Source organism: Perca fluviatilis, chromosome 20 (assembly GCF_010015445.1).
Source record: "Perca fluviatilis chromosome 20, GENO_Pfluv_1.0, whole genome shotgun sequence".
In the NCBI taxonomy this organism is placed as follows: domain Eukaryota; kingdom Metazoa; phylum Chordata; class Actinopteri; order Perciformes; family Percidae; genus Perca; species Perca fluviatilis.
In genome coordinates, this window is record NC_053131.1 from 8,215,503 (window position 1) to 8,238,565 (window position 23,063).

Here is a 23,063-nt window from a genome sequence, read left to right on the forward strand (position 1 = left end):
TGATGTTCTTGTGAAGCGACAACTCCTAATTATGCTTTTAAATGAAAGTTTGACTCGGGTATATTCACAAAAAGACCCTGGATTGCATTTTGGCGAGAGTTACGCTTTAAGTAGCATTTTCAATGCGGGACGTAACAGTGTTTTTAAAGTTGCGTATTGTTACTTTTTCTTAAAGAGGCGGTGCACGGTCTACTTTTTTTTAATCATTATTGTGTATTGTAATATAGTTAGGGCTGCACCATTAATTGCATTCTTATCCAAATCGCTGAGCGGGGCGCAATATTTGTTAAAGGCAAAATATGTGTCAAAACCATTCTGAATGAAGTATTACAAATCCTATCCTGGAGACTATATAAAACATCTTGATTCGGTACAGATCCTCGCAAATCTTTTTTGCAAATACGATCATTTCCTCTAATATCGTGAATTCTATCGCAATGGCAATATCAGTCAAAATAATCGCTATTAGATATTTTCCTCAGGAAACTGCACAGTTGGGTTAAAAACTTCACTCGAGTTATTTTCTAATAGCAAATTATCATTGATTATCAAAACTGTTTATATTCCATGTTCTATCTAATGTTGCAGATGCTGACAACGAGAGGTGTGACCAGTACACGGACTGCTACAGCTGCACTGCTAACACCAACGGCTGCCAGTGGTGTTCCGGCCAGTGTGTGTCTCTGGGAAGCAACTGCACCTCTGCCACGGTAAGAAAATCCAGGCCCCCGCTGACGATGCTAATCCTGCTAACCCTGCTAACTTACAACAAAACAGCTATGGCACATCTATCTCATGTCTCAAGTGATCTAACATCAAAACACAAAGGACAAATGCAAATGAACCCAGGGGTTAATAACACATGGGTTGCGATATGTTTTCATGCTAATCGAATGTGACCAGTTTTAGCGCAAACCGCTAATTAGCTTATAACGCTAGTCATAAGTCATGATTTTGAACAGTCCCCTGGCTCTTTGGAGCTCAGAATGATGAATGCTCGGACACTATGGGTTCCTGCAGCCACTTGTAGTGCGCCTCCACTAGCGTCACTTTATTCTGTTTTGAATAGGATACACAAATGTTGTTGTGATGAACCTCCCTATTCATTTCCTCCAAGAGTTATTATACCTAATAAATTGAGACGTGTTCAATTTGAGTAATGAGTAGATAAAGGACCGATGAAGCACGTTCTTGCCTCCAACACGGAATCTGATTTGTCAGTCTGTGATTAAATCACAGCTCATTTAGATCCGATATGACGCCCAGTGACAGTTCATGTGTTTCCTCCAACACTCTCATCTGCACTTGTCTCTATAATATTTGAGGATCACTCTCTCTGACTGAAATTATTTGATAACCTAACACTTGCGATAACCTGATTTACTACTCAAAAAGCTGCATTGTCAGGAAAAATAAATACATCTTATAGTGGCCCATCCCACACGCAATTACATGACACCAATGTAATAAATGTTTTTATATATATATATATATATATATATATATATATATATATATATATTTTTCACTCACTCACTCACTCACTCACACACTCACTCTCTTTTCTTTTTTGGCTTCTATTGGTAATGACAAAACATTTCATGGAGCATGAAATGTGATCATTTGTTACTCTGAGTTAAAGCCTGTTCTTTTTCTGCTATTTCTTCGCAGGGGGGCACAGGGGACAATGACGTTTGCCCCAAGGATAACCCGTCCTATGTGTGCAACAAGAAAACCAGCTGCAAGAGCTGCGCTGTGGACCAGAACTGTCAGTGGGAACCTCGCAACCAAGAGTGCATCTCACTGCCAGGTAACAGTGTCTGTTACGAGATGGAAATGAAAGCATTTCCTTATGCCCCCAAGAAAAATCTACTTTAAAGTAGTTTATGCATGTTCTTTTTCCGTTATGACTGACTGTCCAACTGGATAATAGAAGAAAGTTCTATGGCGTTTATGTTTCACAAATGGTTTACCTGAGCCAGGCCATACAACAAAGATAGCAATCGTATCACATCCATATAGGGATGGTAGTTAAAACATTATAAAATATGTGACACACTGGTATCGGATCAGTACTCAATATCGGCAGATACACAGGTTCAGGCATCGGTATCGGAATCCGTATCGGGAAGCAAAAAATGGTATCGGACCATCTCTACTACCAACCTGTAGTTCCACCTCCTCATCTGTTCTCTCCACTGCAGAAAACGTGTGCGGTGAAAGCTGGCATCTGGTGGGCAACTCCTGTCTGAAGTTCATCACGGCCAAGGACTCGTACGACAACGCCAAGCTGGCCTGCCGGAGCCACAATGCCGTCCTGGCCTCGCTCACCACGCAGAAGAAGGTGGACTTTGTCCTGAAGGAGCTGCAGATGATGAGTGTGGTGGTAAGGAGGGTGGGGTGCAGTCGTGGATATGAATTATCTGATTAGAAAAACTTTAATATTCTCCTTGGGGAAAGTGAGTCGTCACACCGGCAGCAACAAACATACACTTAAGACCCAAAAAGAGAGGGGTGAAGACAAAATAATACAGTTAGTAGTAATATAGTTACAGCAAGAAGGATCACATCAACGTCAGGACTGAAGAATTAAATATCAGCTAAAAGAATAAGATAGTACTGTATAGAGCCTCTTTGCCAGATTTATTTGTATGTTGAAGCAGAGATGCAATAAGCAAGAATAAAGCATCCAAGAAACTATGAAATTTCACATCTTATTTTCCTATTTTATCTTAGCCAAAAACTTGACTGTTGTGTACCTTTTTAGTTTTGGCGCTTGGATGTCTTTGTGGTCCTTTTTTTTTTTTTTTATCTGCAGGTGAGCTCTGAGGTTGGATTCTTTCAGTCTGTGATTTTTTTGGACCAGTGAGCGTGAAACAAATCTTCCATTAACAGATTATTTCCTCAGAGCTCAGACATCTCTTACTCGCTCCATTAGAGCAAAAACGCAGAAATCTATCCCGACAATCGACTAACCATCGCCAGCTGCTGTTTATGTCATCAGATGCAGGTCACATAGCTAGGGATAGATTTGTGAATGACGGGGAGATGTGCAGTGTTTAGCGTTGATCTTGGCATCCCATTTGTACACGGGCCTATAACACACACAGAATGCCGAAAAAAAGTTGAGATGTTCAAATGTGGCAATTACTGAGGGAAGCAGCATAAACAGTGATTTGCTGATTAAGTCCTGAATGTATTTGTCTTTGAAGATATGTGCTGAGCCTTGTAGCTTTGATCCCACACTCTGTGCTTGTGGTTGCTTGTAATGTTGATAATCAAGAATTCCAGTATAAGCTGATGGTCCACTGTACACTGAATGGAGTGGGAGTGTTGGCTCAAATGTGAAATGTAATGTAAATGAAACATGAGCACTCTGCTGCTCTGAGTCAAACAGCCTGGATTTATCTTTAAAGGGTAACTTTTGTTTTACCAACCTGGACCCTATTTTTTCTATGTTTCTGTGTGTAAGTGACTGATGGGAACCACAATCTTTGAAATTGGTCCAGTATTAAGCATGAACGCTGTAACCGGCAGCCACAGACCGGGCTGCTATGTAACCCTATGGGGCAAATATGCATCATCAATTTGCTTTATTTGCCACTGACAGGCTCCGATTATTACTCTGTGTCTAACAACATTTGGGAAAGGATCCCTACAGAGATAGGCCTTTTTAAACCTCTTTGAGACCTTTCTGTTTAACCAGAAACAGCTCTGAGATCGCTAGTACTAAAACCACCAGACTCCATTTAAAAAAACTATACTTTTAGCGTGTGTAGAGCCAACATATTTTCACATGTAAATCGGTAAACTATGTGTTTATTTCAACCAAAACTACAGTTGTGATTGTTGGAAAAGTGGAAAGACAACCCAAAACGGATTTTCATAGTTTCATTTTGTGTATTTTACGATGCTAAAATAACGCGGATTCTTTTATGTTTAAAGAAAGGATCTTACTCTCTAACAGAAAGGTAAATCTCCTTTAGAAATCCTTTTCATAATGTTATCAGACACTTAGAATATTAATCTGAGCCTGTCAATGGCAAAACAAGCACTTTTGTTTTACTTAAATACAATTATTACAAAAAATATTTTGATTATTAATCAATTGTTTTTAGTTATTTTTTTCAAGCAAAAATACAAACACTTCACTGGTTCCACCTGCATCTCTAATGTGAGGATTATCTGCTTTTCTGGTCAGACAAAAATGGCATTTAAAGACCTCACCCTGGGTTCTATAATGGCCATGTTTCAAGGTTTTCTGACACTTTATGCACTAAACTATTCAAGAAAATAAGCAGCAGAATAATAGACAATGAAGAAGAATTGTTGCCACTAAATGACTAGAAAGGCCTCTATATAAAGGAAACATTTCCTGTGCTAAAATGTGATCCGTACAATCTCATTTCCAGAATTAATAAGCGCTGTAGAAAGAAGTCTTTAATTTTCAAGCTGATGAGGAAAACATTTTTTTCTGAGCACACACGTTATTGGCCTAATCACAGCTACATCCGTGTAAACATTTTGGCACGTGTCTACCCTTAAGTTCACTGAAGAGTATAACAAATTCCCGCATGTGTCAAAAGCACAAAGACTACACTTCTACCGATCCGGTCTGCACTTCAGTGAAACATGATGTCATCTACAGCTGCAGTCCTGCTTTAGTTTTTCTGCGTAGATCACCCAGAAGGCACAACACTGCCATCTCTCTCTGAAGCCCTCCGTGCAAAAATGTAAGCCACTTAACGGTCCTACAAAGTGCCCAGGAGCCGCGTATGTAATGTTGAAGCTAAATAAGACAAAAACATTGGAGTCTAAATCGCTAAGCACTGCTTAAAGTGAAGAGTGTTTTCCATCCATACTAATGAAATTGTGTAGATTTCCCCTGTTGGCTTGAATTCAATTCTGTTGTTCAGTTCCAGGTAATCTTTATGCTTAAAGGTAGAACTGATTTTCTCTGCAATAATTGTTTTTTTCAAACTGTCCAGTCTAACAAAGAAATGCTGTACTGACACAGATACTCAGAAACATGCTTTACAATTCTTCTAGCCATGTTTAATTGACACTGCTGGTGCTGTTTAGCAGTCCCAACTATTTCTTGACAGGATCAATCAATCCAAGAAATGCAATTAAATCCTGATGGAACAGTAATTTCACCCACGTCTGTGAGCGATCGAGCTCTCTTTGTTTACTACTGCTGCAACAGCACGGCCATTGATTAGAGATGGGATGGATAACGGAGTCTCCCGAGTGAAGGGAAGTAAAGCTTTTTCTCAGTCAGTCCAGGGGACTTTACGTCAGTACAGATGAAATATTGCCGAAATAATTTGTTTTTCTTCCTTACAAGCAGGGCAAAGTTGGGATTCCTGATTAAAAAACACAGCCATCAAAATCAGTTTTTGACATTTGATTTCCACCAAATGTCACATTAGCCTTCAGCTACGGAGTAACTGGCACTTAAGTTGTCTCTCAACCTTTTTCTTGCGAGCCTTTAAAGTGAACAGATGACCAAACACCAGAGATACAGAAAAATCGATTAAAAGAACTGTAGAAGTGTAGAAGAAGACAGTGGTAGAAATGCGACTGACCTTGAACAGAGTCCAACTTTGAGCAGCGTTGAGTTTTTAAGAGAACAATGTGTAACATCCTTGTTTTTGACTTTGGCGTACCGTTGTGTGTTTGCAGTACAAGGCTACAGTGACCCCCTGGGTGGGGCTCAGGAAAATCAACGTGTCGTACTGGTGCTGGGAGGACATGTCACCCTTCACCAACACCAGCCTGCAGTGGCTGCCCGGCGAGCCCAGTGACGCCGGCTTCTGTGGCTACCTGGCCGAGCCGGCGTCCAGCGGACTGAAGGCACAAACCTGCATCAACCCAGTGAACGGCAGCCTGTGTGAGCGCCCAGGTGGGTTCACTATGCTACATGAATCAAAAATTGGTATATCATCCTGGAGGAATTTGTGTTAATTAGGGCTGAACGATTTGGGGAAAAAATGTAATTGCGATTTTCCTGCCAGATATTGCGATTACGATTCGATTTGCGACTATTATTTTTTAGCCACATATAGCACCTTCTACGATCATGTTAAATAAAGTAATAAAAAATAAAGGGTATGATCCACTGAAAATACGACATTTCTGTAAACTATCTGTGATATGGGACATTATTCCAGAATGTACTGTATCTTATGAAAAAACAGTAAATACAATAATGAAATGGTGTAAAAAATGTTAAGTCAAATGTAGTCTGTTGTAGACCATCCACGCTGACCATTGACCAACAAAAAACTGGTCTAAAGGCAATAGCGCAGCATTTCATTGTTATTTTAACAGCAAATTAGTAAAATGCGCCTAGGCTCGTGCACAGTGTGTGCACACTATGCTTGTTACAACACACACACACACACACACACACGGGGAAGCGCCGCAGCACACAAACATGCAAAAGATTACGCGCCTGGCTTTTAAAGGGAATGGGAGATGAGTCTGATTGGTTTATTGCATGTTTTTTTTTTCGCCGTCAAACTAGCAAAAGTGGATTTGGACACGCACCTACGCCATGGGCTTCACGCCATGGGCTTAGATTGTTAAAATGGGGCCCTTCGTGTTAATGCACAACAAGACATTGTATATGTGCTAAATGGCAATAAGGAGTAGTGCCTTTAACAATTGTTATTTTTCATGGAAACTCATTACCTAATATGCACAACAAATGTTAGATTAATTCCATACCAGACTTTGGTTAAGTAGGATAGATTAGTTGAGATTAGTTAGATCAGTATTGTAATCAGAGCATTGATATCACAGACCTCTAATGCCGGGATCAAACTACCAATCTAACCAACAATCTTAAATTTCTGCCATGATGTTCGTTGAGAGACATGTCAGACCACGAAACTGACCAATCATAGCTTGCAGTCTTTCATGACACGCAAAGGTAATGGGACAGAGAGGCCAAAAACACAAACCTCCAGAAAGCAAACGTGTCAACATCCTTGGCATCCCGGGGCATGTCTGAGATGCCAAACTAGCTGAGAGAGGGCAAAAAATGATGACATGTCTTTCTGTCCCGGCCTCGGGAGACATTCACTTTACAGAATTTGCGGTTTTCAACTATGACACATCACCATGCCTGATGCCCATTTCAGTTTCTTCTGATGCCCCATCATTGGGCTGATATTGTGCACTCGGATTCCAGCATTAGTGGCTGCAGATGACAATTTTTGCTCTCTGGTTTGAGGTCAGTTCAGTTAAATTCTGTTTAAAGTTAAAGGGGCATTCCACCGATTTTAAAGTAAACTAACCATGACCCACTTACAAAGGGACGTCATGTTTGAAAGACGTGGGCACATACCAGTCAGGGAAGGTCTAATCAAAGACTTGAATCATTTGAAATATAGCATCCAATGACCCATGCTAGGGACTAAGGTCAGGATATCTGGATTTCTGCTGCATCAATTTTGACCATTTTTCTTTATTAATATTAATTAACTGCTAATATAACTGCTACCAGCAGAAATATACTAGGAGGCTGAGATGATTTGAGGTTTATGAAATAAGTTGTAATAAAACAAATCCAGCTGAATTGCATCAGAATTCTGACTGAGCAGAAAGGATTTTGTAAGCTTTTTTTTTTTGCATCTGGTATCCAGCTTGCCAAACATTTGTCTGCTCTCTAGATATAGCAACACCCTGTTTATTATAATCCTGTAGAGTTCAGCAAATGGAGCTCCACCAGAAGGGGTTTACCTTACACTGAGACACCCGTGCTGAAAATCTTTGCATTCATACTCCAAAGTGCTTGAGTACAATGAGCTGATTTTATATATGTGTGTGTGTGTGTGTATGTATGTATGTATATATATATATATATATATTTCAAGACCGATCAGATCCTCAATGATCCTGCTCATCTTCTCCAACCTAATTTCCGAAGCAGCGGCAGGTCAAACGACCGCTATCTGCAGCAGAAAATCAGAACTACGAGGCACAACTAATCATTTCTGCCTACAGCAATAAGACGATGAAAGACTGAAACTGTCTTTGGTACTTTAACTGCATCTTTGCACAACTCTCTGGCACTTTAATTTCTCTTTTTCGTAACCCTTTACTTGAAGGTATCTACATAAGAGTGACATGACACTATCATGAACACATGACACAGTCATGACACATGAACACTAACCCTAACTTGTCATGACAAAAATGACACTTAATGACAGAAGCGTTATGTCATAAACGTTTATGACTTGTTTATGTTTATGACACATCCATGAATGTGTCATGTCACTCTTATGTAGATACCTTCAAGTAAAGTGTAACCCTCTGTTTATTGCTACAAACATTGCACTTTAGATACTATTTTTATTGTTTATTTTAAGCTATGAGTTGCTTACTGTTTTAGTGTCCATTGTATGTATTGTGTGTACTGATCATGTTTTAAAGTGTTGTTTCCGCGGGGTCTTAAAAGTCTTAAATTTCAAAATCAAAAAGTCTTAAATAAGCTGAAGTATTGTTTCTAGGTCTTAAATCATTTTAAACGGGTCTTAATTTTCCTTCTTCCATGTAACGCTGCCGCTACGTTTTTTTGTTTAGCGTTTAATGTAGTTATATAGGTCTTAAATGTCATTCATAATGCTCTTAAAATGTCTTAACCTTGTGTTGTCTTCCCGTCGACCATGCAGCATGTTGTCCTCCCGGGTTAACCCTTTTTTTGGATGCTTTTTTGAGGTTTATGTCGTGTTCTTTTTTTGTTTTTAATTCATGGTCAATAAACCTCAATTTAGATGAAATTATACCTCATTTTTGAGTTAAAAAAAAAAGAAGCTAGAATTATGAATTATTTCGACAAATAGTTATGATTGATTGGATAATCAGACTGTCAAAGTTTAGTCAGGATACTGTTTAGAAACCATTGTTTTTTTGAAATGCCATCAAATTTAATAAAATGCCCAAATTTCTATGAAAGTAATCATCTGATCCTTAATTTTACTTGAGAAGAGTGTTTTATGGAACAACCCATGTTATTTTTGGGCAACTTGCTTGAAAGAAACCCACATTTCTGATGTAGAAACTTTGGAAACGGGTCGAATTTGACCCGAGGACAACAGGGGGGGTGAAAGCTGCAGAAGCTCTGGTGTAAGACCACATGAATGAAGTTCCCTTTGACTTTGGCCTAACTTCTCGAAAATGTTCCCCAGCCAACCACAGTGCCAAGCCGTGCCGGACCCCGTGCGCCATGAGAAGCACCTGCAGCGAATGCACCAGCGGCAGCTCGGAGTGCATGTGGTGCAGCAACATGAAGCAGTGCGTCGACTCCAACGCCTACGTGGCCTCCTTCCCCTTCGGCCAGTGTATGGAGTGGTACACTATGAACACTTGTCCCCGTAAGGCATCTTATTTTCTTCATGTTTTTTCTCCCTCTTATATATTCTTTTACAGCTTTAATATGGCAATCATTATGATTTTTGTCTTTTTTTTTTTTTTTTTGCCAAAACACACCATACCAAACGCACTCCAAATAATGAGTCCGAAAATCTCTTCCTGTTATTACATCATTACATGGCCTACAAAAAAAAACTTTTTCTCCTGTCATTCACTCTCTTTTTATAACCGTGCAGTGTGTAGATTGTTATTAGAACACAGATGGGATCATTTAAAAAGCCCTGTGGCTGAACATTGTCCTTCTGCAGTTATTATTTTCACAAGAGTACATCTATGCTAGTAGTAGAGGTGTTTATAGGTCATTATAAACCAGGTCTGAAGTTTATCGAGAAGGAGAACTTTGTGATTAGACGACTGTCGAGAAAGAAGTTTGGAAAGAAATCTGTAATTTCAGGGAAAATGGAGACCGTTGTGTTCAGTTGGTACACCTGATAATACATGTATATTTCAGTCGGAGCACAACAGGTCAGCTGAACATGCAAGCATATCTTCATAACGTGGGGGATAGCGGTTACCCTATAATTAGTACCGAATTACAGGAAACCTCCTGGGAAATTAGGGGGCAGGAAAATGATGTGGTAACAGTACATCTCCTGGGCCTTTCTTTTGTAATCTATAATGTCTTTTCATCAGTTGACTCCATTGATCTCATCATACCTCAGCGTGAGAGCCTTTCTGCACTGTTTGTTTTACAGCCCTGGCATCGGCTTCTCTTGAGTCGAAACCCATTGATTATGCATAAAATGTTAACGTTTAAGTGTGCACTGAGCTCTCCGTGCATTATTCCAGTTAGCCAGTTCTTGTCCTATTTATTCCAAACAAATTACTGTCGCTGCTGTAGAGAAACTCTCTCTCTCTCTCTCTCTCTTTTTTTTTTTTTTTTTTTTTTTTTTTTTTTTTTTTTTTTTTTTTTTTTTTTTTTTTTTTCTCTCTCTCTCTCTTTCTCTCTCTCTCTGACACATGAACATGTTGCAGCATACTATTTAAACTTCTGATTGAGTTGCAACAGCTGCATGCATAACCACCACCCGCCCAGGCAGAATTCATGAGTTCCAATCAAAACCGGACAGGAAAATTAAAGCACAAATCTGAAGTCCGCCCACGTTATGCTTCAGTTGCAAATAATGTACTCCTCCACTTGAGCAAATGTAGCGATATTCATCAGACTTTAAAAAAAGAAAAAAAAGACTCTAAAAGTTAAGTGGAGCACAGCATCTTTAAATGTTTTTTTTTTTTTTTTACTTTCATTTAGTCGAGCACATTAAACGGTGGCCTCTCCAGTAGATGAGATGGGGATTAATAATCTAGTTTAATAGTTTGATAATTTAGTCTCCAGCTGGTGCTTTGTTTTGTGCACAGCACAGCAGAGAACAATTTTCATCTGTTTAACCTGGCAGGCCAATTAAGTACAAATTGTTGCTCACAGCCATAAGGCTGAGAGTTAGGAATTAAAATATAGGCGAAATGTCTACGGAGAGAAGGTGCAGAGGGAACCAGTGGCCGTGGAATGAGTCTTGTAGAGGTGTTGTGGGTGTTATTAATAGAAACGTTTGGAAAGGCTGGACCTTATTTACCAAGAACTAACAAACTTCCTCTTACCCACCACTCATAGGACAGTAATTGATTAAGTGAAAGCTTTAGTTACACCTGGGGGAACTCACTGAGAACAACCTCTTTCTTCACACTGGTAAGCAAATAAGTCTTCCCAGTTCTGAGTCTTCTGCGTTGTCTTGTAACTGGTGCTGCGTTGTGCTGCAGCGGAGAACTGCTCCGGGTACCGAACATGCGGCCAGTGTCTGGACCAGCCGGGCTGCGGCTGGTGCACCGACCCCAGCAACACGGGCAAAGGTCAGTGCATCGAGGGCTCGTACCGCGGGCCCTTCCAGACCTCGGTCCCGGCCCCATCCACCCTCCCCGGCCTGCCCGCCAGCCCCCCCCAGCCGGCCCTCAACGCCAGCATGTGCCCCAGCGAGGCCAAATACAACTGGTCCTTCATCCACTGCCCAGGTACGGAAGAATTAGCTCTTAGTTTTGTTTTTTTAGTATAATCATTATGACATTCGTTTGAAAATACTAATATCTGTTAATGTATTGTATACATTTCTGTTCTTTAAATGTATTTTGTGTGAAACGCACAAGACTGATTTTCGGTGTCTTGCTCAGGGACACTAGTTGACATGTGGCCACGCGTAATCAAAGGAGCAGAGGCCACAATTTCATGACTTTCAGTCTTAAGTATGGGTCAGGCTCTGAAAACACTGGATCCACTTCCCACAATGCAACTCAATAGCTTCTTTCTTTAGACGCCCTCGGCCCTCTCACTGCCCATTGCTTTCAAACGCCACATGTCCAGTTTGTAATGCAGGCTTTCTGGTAAGACTTTAAAGTCTAAAGCCCAAGTTGAGATGTTTTTTTATTTATTTTTTATTATTATATTGTTATATATATGTTATTTTTTGGAAGGCTCCCTTCAGAGCCAAAGTTAACATTATAAACCGTTTTCTTAGGCTGAACTCCTTGTGATGAGTAAATTGATCCATGTGTAATGCACACCTGTAATGAAACTAATTACTTTATCGAACAACCAGAATATCTGACAATTATTATTTATTATTTAATTATTAATTATTGGGATTGTTTTACTCATTCATTAAAACTAACAGAAATACATGCAGATGACCTGCTGTGGCTATTGTTGACCATTAAACCTGGCAGGAGGCATAGAGGATATCAAAGTAACCTAATGTATCACACGAGGAACTCAAGGGCAGCAGCAACAGACAGTTCACTGCAAATGACTTTCTGTACTAGCAAGTCAACATACAAATTCTTTCATGTTTTGGCCCGGGGCTGTTTTATCAAAAAAAAAAAAAAAAACTTTCGGTGTGCAATGTTCACGCAGTATGTGTTTTGTTTACTCTCCGGCAGCTTGTCAGTGTAACGGTCACAGCCAGTGTATCAACGAGAGTGTGTGCGAGAAGTGCGAGGACCTGACAACCGGCCGGCACTGCGAGAGCTGCATCTCCGGCTTCTACGGAGACCCCACCAACGGGGGCAGCTGCCAGCGTGAGTATCCGTGGGCCGCTCAGCCCAGCACTAAATCAACCAGTCAGTCTTTGTGCGAACAGCTTCATTTAGCTTGTCAGTGGTTTACAGTTCAGTTTTATGTCTGCCATTTCCCTTGATTCCTGGATGCTTAGCATAGCAGTCCCGTGGGATATTACAGATTTACTCCACTCCACAGCTAATGCTGACAGTCAGTCGATCAGACAACAAATCAATCGTCCATTCCTTCAGCTTCATTTAGCTTACCAACATACTACAGCCACAGTGTATGTTTTCGTATATTTTTATGCCTTCACACCGGTGACAGCCTGGGGCCGGAGGCATTATGTTTTCGGGTTGTGCGTCCGTCCCATTCTCGTGAACGCCTTGAGGGAATCTCTTCAAATTTGGCACGGACGTCCACTTGGACTCGAGGATAAGCTGATTAGAATTTGGTGGTCAAAAGTCTAGGTCAGTGTGATCTCGCATTACTTGCCATAACTCAAGATTCATAGAATGCTAATTATGACATAATTTCACACAAATGTCTAATAGAATACAATGATGAAAGATGGATTTTTTTTATCCAAAAGGTCAATGTCACCGTTACATCACAATGTGCAACAATGCTTTTCTGGCCATTATTCAATGCCATAACTCAGGAACAGAATAGCCTAGCCAGGGTCATAAATCAACTCTCCGTTGGCTTGCGATCTGGAAAAACCAAACTCTGGCCAGGCCAATCACATCGTGTATAGAGTCGGTGGGCGGGCTTAACATAATGACAGCAGAGTTGTGACGGTTTGGCGTGAATTCCCTGCTACTTGACAACAAAGAAGATGGCTGCTGCAGCTGGCGAACAGCGGCCTTTGGGATCTGCTTTGGCCGCGACTCTGGAAGACTTGGAGTTCAGCTTTTCTTTGAGAAAAGGAAGATGGGTTCGGAGTTTTGCCGACCGGATACGGCAAAAGTTTATTCTATCCACTAGCGTTGCTCTGGTTGGTTGTAGCGCTATCCTATTGCGTGCAGAGGGAATTTGAAAGACAACCGTTTATCCCGCCCCTCGGATTGAGCCCTGCCAATGGTGTGTTCCCAGACCCAACATCTGGATGTGGGTCTGGCTTGTCAGGCTAGGGACAGAAGAAACTTAGGAGACTCTTTTTAAGATAATGTTTTGGGCATGTATGGCCTTTAATTGACAGGATAGCTTGAAAACTGGAAAGGGGAGAGAGAGGGCGGGGGGGGGACGACATGCAGCAAAGTGCAGCGGGTCCGATTTGAACCCGGGCCGCTATCATGACCTCGGCCTACAGAAGGGGAGACATTTGGGCAGATAATGACTCGGTGACACTGATCTTTGGTGCCCAGATTGAAACGGTGGTGATCGTTTAGGTCTTCTGTGCTGCCTGGTTGAAGACGTGTGTGAAGCATCCATGTTTCACCAAAACATACACGTCATACTTTTTTCTTAAATTGTCTCAAATTCTTCACTACATATTATATGAATCCAGACAGACGTGGATGGAAAAACTGCAACTTGCCTGGTTATACAACCGCAAGGCGGTAATTGTAGTTTTTCTTTTTTTGGCGCCAATTCCATGTTTACTTGGTTCCACATCAGTGACAGCCACACCCCAGCCTCTCTCCATATCTTCATTTTGTCAGTATTATGCAGTCATTGTTAATGCCTTTTATTTCTGCCTCCTGCTTGCAGCATTGCACCACCAGGACAGGCATGTTTTACTTCACAGCGAATTATGACATGCTTTATATCGGTTTGACTCAGGAGGCATTATGAGCAAAAAAGTGCACGATCAATACGGCCTACAATTGAATATGGCTGGTTGTTCCACCAGCTGTCCCCCATTGTAACCTAGAGTTCTACATAATTTGCAGCTGTTTATACCAGGAGGCTCAGTGATCTTCAAACATGATGGACTGATTTAACGCAAAGGACGGCAAACGTTAATGTTAATTCATACAGATGTTTATGAAACTGGTCCTCAAAATCCCCACACCTAATAGACATTTGGCATCTGTTAACGGACACAAAAATGGTCTCTCGGGACGTGGAATGTCACCTCTGGCGGGGCGGCAGCGTTAAAGTTGGGCTCTACGTATGCACTGAATTAGCTCTGGAACTGAACTTCTGGATGGGGGCACCATTCCTTTTTTTTTTTATTTCCTCCTCGTCCTTTCCTTGGAGAATGAGACAGTTGACCCCTATGAAACATTCAGGAAAGCAGAGTTGCCATCGAACGTGTCATAACTGTGTCAAACTGTATGCAGACATATAGGAAAAGCTCTAGTACAGACTTTATATTTGTCACATGGACCTTAACCGTAGGCTACGCAAGTGGCCTGAAGTTGTGCGTTGGTGTGTGCGTCGATCTCTTTTAAGAGAATAGCAGGGGCGGCGTGTGTGTGCGTGAGGAGTGTGTGCTTTCTGACCACGGTGAGAAATCTGTAGCAGGAAAAGTTAACTCTCTCCTTGATTTCATTTTGTTTATGGAGAAGGAGAACCAGGAAATGCTACCAAGCTACGGCCAAGCGACGTGCGTCGCCGCGGCGTGTAGTTACATTTTCCGAGCGGTGCGGGTCAGGCTACGGCGTACAGTCCATGTCTCCACGTACCAACTCACGTAGCCACGGCGTAGATTTCACGCAGAAGTATAAATCACGCTTCAGTTGTATGAACGGGATCAAATGTACTCAGTTCACGGTGTAATATAATATCTGTGTTTTATGGTGGTTATGGAGAAAACATACATTACCAATTTATGCTCCGACATTCTACAAAGGAAAAAGGAGCTCACATTCACATTACATAATAGTATTTATATTACATATCACCCTCTTTATAATACAATAGATTCAATATTCTGTAGCAGTTTATCTAGAGTAATTATTAGCGTTCGTTAAATATAAAAACAAAATGGGATGGTATTGCTTTACTGAGGCACTTTTAAGTTGTTATGTTTCATGTCCTTTGTTCAGCCTGCAAGTGTAACGGCCACGCCAGCATGTGCAACCCTAACAACGGCAAGTGCTTCTGCACCACTAAGGGCATCAAAGGGGATCGCTGCCACCTGTGAGTTTGACATTTTCCATTCCTTTGTCCTCAACTTGTCTCCTGTGTCCTGCCTAGGAAAATGTTTTAGCTGTCATATTCTAACCCCCACCCCCCCTACAGTTAAATTCTGGGCAGTAGAATAGTCTCTTCTTTTTTGTTTGTCCATCACATGCAGTATTTGTGGCTCTGGAACGTTACTTGTGTGCTGTGTAAACATCACTGATACAAATCTGCACGCTTTCAAAAGTCAATGTGCAAAGGTGTATCGAACCACTGGAAATTCAAGGGTTTAGTTTTGAAACGTAAATTTACAAAAACCTGCAAGCGAATATGTTTGAAGACAAGACTCCTTTTTGTGTTTGTTTTTTTGGCATACTGTAACAGCAGCTGTTCATAAGTACAAGCAGCATGAATCTTAATCCTGGTCTTCATTACCATGGCGCTTCTCAAAACCCATTTTAAAAACTTGAGAGAGAGTTTCACAAATGAGTGGTCATCAGTATGAAAGTGAGGCTATTTTTGTAGACCGTATCTTCTTTATCCGTGTTCTTTTCATCGGGCTCTAAATGCAGCTGACTGCAGGTAAAGACTCACCCTCCTGTGTGTTCGGTGTGTGTGCAACGTGTGGATTTGCTCCCGTTTTAGTTTTTATGTCAGCAATTCAATTGTCTTAAATTCACCTTCGGTCTTCATTTATTCCCCATTTGCAGTCATCCCCCCCCCAATGTTTTGCCTCATTTCCCTTCATCTGTCGTCCACCTCTCTTTTTCAGGTGTGAAGTCGAGAATCGTTACCAAGGCAACCCTCTCAAAGGAACGTGCTACTGTAAGTGGAATTCAAATTACCAAGTTTCTCTGTGTCTGTCTGTCTGTTTGTGCATGTGTCTGTTTGTTTTATTATGAAACTGTCAATACCAAGACAGTTACATGGCTCTCAAATCAAAGTAGGTCTCAAGTAGTTTGATGTTTGAAGAAATAACAGCCAGAAGAGAAACAGCTTTTTTAAAACAAGTCGCAGTCCTAATGCTGTTTTTGTCTGAAGATGACCGAGGTTTTTCTGAGACGGAGTGACTTTTATGCTACTCCGGTGCCGATTCGCCTGAGACCTGATGCCTTTTCATCCGAGACCTGATGCCTTTTCGTTTGAGTCTGAGATCTGAGAATGTCCAAAAATGAACACCGTACGCAGGTAGAAATAATCGAAAGTGAGCAGGGGGTGAAAGTGAATTGCCGAAAAATGTAGTGGAGTTTTTTGAAGGACCGCCTTTCTCCTTTCCCTGTCATTTTTGAGACTCCGGTACAGTGGTCCACAGTGGAGATTACTCTCTCTGTCCTTATTATATTTGTCAACTGTGATTATGTACTGTAGAATGTGATACAAATCATTGCATTTAACCATCTTTGTCCTCCGTGGTCCTCAAACACTCCCTCCTTATTATCTTGTAATCTAATAATGTATTTTAAGAACCCAGACGGAGCTACAAGGAATGGTAGACCTGGAAGAGTCGGCAGAGACTCGACACAAGCCGAAGTAAATGGGTCAACGCGTGGCGTTACGTGGTTTGGTAACTTCTTTTCTGACCGTTCCGACGTCGCTGCCGGGTTTACTGAACAGGCATTTCTGTTAGCGATTCTGGATTCCACGTTATTAATGTTTAGTGCTGAAACGACTTGCTGACGAGTTTAGTTAGTCGATTGTCAGAAAGTTAATCAACAGGAAGTTTTAAATCGTTTTAAATTGGATTGTTGCAGGATTTGCTGCTTTTTTTTTTTTATAGATTTTTGCTTGTAAATGCAATATCTTATAAGTTAGAATCTGAATAATCAATGTATAAATAATCAATAGTTGCAACTAGAGCTTCATTCAGTTGATTACTTGATCGACAGAAAATTAATCTACAAATGGTTTGTTAATTTAATTGTTTAGGTCGTTCTTTTTTTTATATTATTTTTGGGGCTTTTTTTTCACCTTTAAAGGAACACGCCGACTTATTGGGAGGTTAGATTATTCACCGTAACCCCCAGAGTAAGACAAGTCCATGCATACCCTTCTCGTGTCCGTGCGTTTTGTAACGCTGTCTGGGAACTATATTCTCAGACAGGCTTGCTACAAAGCAAATCATTCCGCCCAAGTACTATATTCTTCCGCTTGAGGCTATAGTTCCCGGTTTGTTTACGGTTAGAAGATGGCTGTGTCTCATGTTACGTTGTTTTTTGTACATGCTGTGATTCTACAAATCACAACATGTAAATAGGAACATGTTGGCTTTATTTTGTCACTTATTCGGAGCAGTAGGATTACTGGAACCAGTCACCTGCCTGTTCTGTGCTGGCTTGATGCCACCTGAACCAACCCGGCCACGTTTAGGTCGTTCTTTAAAGTAGAAAGTGCCAAACGTTCTTTGCATCCGTCTTGGTCCAATGGGAGGATTTGCTGCTTTTCTCTGTTTCAAGTGATTGTAAATTCAGAAAAAGAAAAAGGAGATTGAAAAGAGCAAGAGACTGGCTTTTTGAAGCGTGAAGGCTACCGTAGCTGTAATACGTACTTTGAACTGCGTGGCGCGAGGGAGTTGATTGCGATATATGATCTCAACGCTATGAGATGAGAGAAATTCCCACACATTGGACTTTTTTAATATTTATCGCACGTAATATCAGTATTACAATATTCCACAACGTTATGGTATATCGCCCATTTTTCTCATATCGTGCAGCCCTAATGAGTAGGCGTGTGAGTGTAGACAGACACTTTTTTTGGTAATCACAGAATGTATCTGTAACGTAATTCTGTGTAAATCTATAGTTTTGCAGTACAGTAAATGGAACATTAACCTTTGACAGCATCACAAACATGTTGTCTCCTGTATGAAAGAAGTATCACCAACCCAAAGATGAAATGTTTTTTTGTTGCAGTTGTTATTTCCCCACAGTTACTGTATTTGCACCAGCATGAGAAGGGGTTTTGGAATATAGTGGCCAGTAAGTTTGAAAGGAAATGAGTTTCTCTGCAGGTTGATAAAGTCTGGAAGTGAATGGAAACTGGATGTTACAGTTTCCAGATCACTTCTGTTTGCTGTTGTATATGGTCATGGTCTAGTGACAGTGATCTCCAGCTGTTGTTTAACGCAGGCTTGCACACAGCCACATAACCCAGCCTCTGTCATCACCTTGAACACAGACACGGACAACACCCACTGAAGGCTCCAGGCTTCAGTCAGATTTTGAAAATGAAAAAAGAAAAGGGGATCTGGGTCATTTCCTGCCCCGAGCGCCGTGTGAGAACATGCTTTCGTGTGACTTTCAAACTGAACTAAATTGAGCCGTTGTTCTTTCTTCTTCTTTTGTAATCCCCACCACGCTCTCCCACACCCGCACCGCCCGGCTCAATCGCTTCAAACAGACACGCTTCTCATCGACTACCAGTTCACCTTCAGCCTGTCGCAGGAGGACGACCGCTACTACACCGCCATCAACTTCGTGGCCACACCTGAGGAGGTATGTGTCTGACAGGGAACGCCCCGCCGTCACAGCAGCTGTCACTTTTTCTTAGGATTAAAGATTGTGAAGTCAGCACCAGGTGGTGATGATGATGATGGAGATTAGTTTGAGTTTTTTTCCCCTCTCACCTCATTTATTGTCAAAAAAACAAGTTTCATCCATAGACACTTCTCCAGTTGTAACTTTAAAAAGGTATAGTAAGTGATGTTAATCCAATACACTGTCAAATTCAGCAAATATCTCCTCACAGTCACCTAGCTCTCTATTTTCTGTGTGCACTGGAAAGAAATCCGGCGTTAATAAATGGAAAACAAACAGAAGGAGTGCACGAGCAACAAAACACTACTCCAGCTGTTCAGCAACAGGCGGCGGCAATTGATGGAAGGGGGGGGAGGCTGCATGTGAATGTGCTGGCCGGCCAGTAGTTATGTCAGTCAATCTGGGGGGGCGGAGCTTCTGAATGGGGGGGAGGGGTGTATTTGTTTGGCAGTAGAGTTCAAATATCAACCATCTTTGCGCAGCTTCGCTTACTGCACCTTTTAACATTTTGGTAATGATAACAGCGATTAATGCATAATAGAAATAAAGAATCAGTAAATAACCTTTTTTATTTGCTTGAGAGACCTGTGCACAAGGACAAAATAATATATATAATATGTCTGTCCTGAGAGAACCATGCATCTCCAAAATGTCAACCCATGTGCTGAGAGAAACCGTATGCTTTTGGCAATGTACTTTTCAGAAAATACAAATTTTATTAATGGTTTTGTTTTTACCTTAAGAAGAATTTTCCAAACGCATGGAGGATCATTTAATCCGTTTTTAGTTTATCTGAGAAATTAAAAAGTAAAAATCATCACATCTGGACATACATGGTTTTCATTGGAGAGACACAAGTACCGACGAACACACAGCAATTCCTATTTTCCATGCACAATTGTCATTAGCTCCACATCAAAGAAAAACGACTAGTGGCATTTAAAATGCTTGAGTGTATGGTTTTAAACTCTTCAAAAGTAATAAGGGGATTTTTGATTTCAAAGGAAAAACGAACCGTAATGATCCGTAATTCTCCATGACAACCCAGTTAACAGAATATAAACAGTTACAACAAACTATTTAGCGGTATTATATCTTAATGATATCTTTATTAAGATAGAAAAGTCCGCTTTGAGACTGAGATCTCATTTTCAAGGGAGACCCGAGTACTTAAAAAGATAAAACTACATAATCAAAATAGAGCACAATAGAGCACAGGCAATAAAATCATGTTATATTAAAAAGTAAACATTGGCATCAGTTATAAATAAGACCTAAAATGATAGCAAAACACAAGATGAAACGGGCACCTAAGTCAGCTAACTTATCAACCTTAAATGAACAAATTAGAGACAAATGATTACCACTGGCTTTACACATGTCAGAATAGCGAGGCTTGGACCCAAAAATGCAAAGTAGAGGATTTATTTAACAAAAGATTTACAAATGAAGGTGTCCTGAGGTAGGCAGTCGAAACCAGGAAAAATCAAAATCAAAAACCACAAACCATTAGAAAACCAGAAGATTTTATGGATTTCACAAATTTCAGTATGACACGTTATGCTGTAAACCGTTTAAATCTGAGCATTGAAAGCAGTGACACAAGGCATAGGAGAGACAGAGAGGCAACAAAATCAAACAGGAAGCAAAGCATGAAACATATATGGCAAAACACCGATAACAGAACACATGAGACGGGAAACCTGAGGCCTGTACTACGAAGCAAGATTTGGCGTTACCGAGGTAACTTCAGGTTCAACCCAGGGTTTTGTGTATCACCACGGTGGATCACTTGTTACCGGGTTACATCGCCGTGGTGACTTATGCTGAACACCTAACCTGGCAGGTTATGTTGGAGATTAGAGATCAACCGGTGTAAAAGCACCGCCTACCGACCAATCAATACTCGACTGATAACAGCATCACCGTTCTTAGAAGATCAGAGAGAGAGAGAGAGAGAGAGAGAGAGAGAGAGAGAGAGAGAGAGAGAGAGAGAGAGAGAGAGAGAGAGGCGCTCAGAAAAGTTCAAACATTTAGAGAGCAACAACCCCGTTATCATTCCCTGATGGGTATTTTTATGAAAGATATAGATTTTCAGCGGAGGGAATTAAGTATAGTCTATTTGTCGGCTTCTTGAGCCAGGCGTTGCCAATGCGCACATCGGTTTGAATTATGTTTTTATATTTTTTATTTGCTCTCACGATCGCTTACAACTGCCAGGATTGCAACTGATAATATAATGGGCTAAAGCAACGACAGTTTATGGAAAGCACAAGTGTAATTATGGTCAGATCTTGGTCCTGACTGATGAGGAAGTGCTATTCATCAAGTTGGGATTTACAGCGTCAGCTTTTTTTTGCCAGCTTTCCTTCCTGTTTTAGGAAGCAGCGACTGTATTGTGTTTTGCCTGTAAACCCGTGTCTGTGTTCCTCATATTTATGTAGAATTATCGTTTGCTCTTCTTATGTAAAATATGTAGCTATTGATCATGTTGCGCGAACACCGCCTCTTTTATGTGAACATGCGTCGCTGGATTGGGAAACCCCGGGTTGATTGAACTAGTTGTTAGCCACCGTCGGGACCCAGCTTATGCGGGACCGCGGTTGTTGGGTTAGGTAAAGCCGGGGAACTGAAATACATCCAGGTCATGTTGATCTGGATTCGTAGTACAGGCCTCTGGAAACAGGGAAACATTAAACACAATAAAGCAGGAAAAACTACATCCAAAACCACAGCCCTCACACAAACAGACATTAACAGTCATCTATAAAGTACTTGAAAGCAAAACCTTATACAAGTATCTTACCAGAAAATGACTACGGTAGAAGTTAAAAGTCCTCTTTTAGAATATTACTTGAATAAAAGTCTTAAAGTATCTGATATTAACTGTACTTAAGTATCAAAAGTAGTTCCATGATATTGAATGTAGTTAACTATTAAAAGTAAAAAAAAATAACCTTTTTGATTATTGACTTTATTGTGGCTTCCTTATAGTGAAGCATAATATTCAGGGTTACCACACCTACTTAAAGGGGTGATAGAATGCAAAACCGATTTTACCCTGTCATAGTTGAATAACGACAGTTCGGTGGGTAAATAGGACATACATAGAAGCTCAAAATCCCATTGACACCCTTTTACTATGAAAATTTCATATTTTGAAACTGCCGCTGAAAACGGGGAATCCCAACAAAGCTGGAAGTTGACGTCAACCTCCCAAAAACCGGAACCTTTGTCAGCCCATGGGTGTAATTAAGAGAACGGTCACGCTCAACATTTACATAGGCTACACAACTGACCTGAGATCAGTTAGTCTTCTGAATCTAGGCCCGCAGATCTCAGAAAATGTATACATTGTTCATATGCTATTTTACCATTAAATTCACTTCTGAGAATTTTTTGCGCAGAAATCAACTACTTAGAGGTCAAATATGGGCAGTTTTACGAAAATTGATGTCTAATTGCAAATTTTGTCCGACTGTGTCGGACTTCAGAGGCTGGTGCTGCCTGTGTTGCTGCGCCTGGCCTGCCTTCCTCCACAGACCCGGGTGTAACACCGGCTTGCTGTGTCCCGATTGAGCTGCGCCGCCGCGGCAGCCCACAGCACCTCATACCCGCCAAAGTCACCGTTTGGGCTGGTGGACTACTACCAAACGCCGCTGCTCTGACAGAGCTCCAGGGCCTGCAACTCCCCTCTTCCTGCTAGCTAGCTAAATGCCCGGTGTATGTGAGGAAAAGCGGGCTACGAGCTGTGTTACACCAGCATTCTCTTACCACAGATTCTAGTTAATCTTATAATGTGTGTAATTATAATGTGTTGAGTTATTTAAACAAACGCGATTGGGAAAATAAACGCTTGCGTCCATGAGTCTCATTGATAGAGCCTGCGGCTGGATGGAGCTCTATCAATGAGAGCTAGCTAGCCTCTTAGAATTCCTCTGGAATTCAGAAATATTCATTAACTT

At 41.1% G+C, this 23,063-nt stretch overlaps 1 protein-coding gene across 1 annotated transcript in view; it reads left to right on the forward strand.

Annotated features, from left to right (window-relative positions):
* atrn (attractin) overlaps positions 1–23,063 on the forward strand; it is a 179,053-nt gene that overhangs the window by 59,563 nt on the left and 96,427 nt on the right. The window contains exons 13-22 of the mRNA XM_039785823.1: positions 589–710; positions 1,672–1,810; positions 2,205–2,386; positions 5,686–5,905; positions 9,201–9,386; positions 11,203–11,451; positions 12,373–12,510; positions 15,487–15,580; positions 16,335–16,387; positions 18,962–19,056. Coding sequence (XP_039641757.1) covers positions 589–710; positions 1,672–1,810; positions 2,205–2,386; positions 5,686–5,905; positions 9,201–9,386; positions 11,203–11,451; positions 12,373–12,510; positions 15,487–15,580; positions 16,335–16,387; positions 18,962–19,056 — 1,478 coding nt within the window. The remainder of the gene's footprint in view (positions 1–588; positions 711–1,671; positions 1,811–2,204; positions 2,387–5,685; positions 5,906–9,200; positions 9,387–11,202; positions 11,452–12,372; positions 12,511–15,486; positions 15,581–16,334; positions 16,388–18,961; positions 19,057–23,063) is intronic.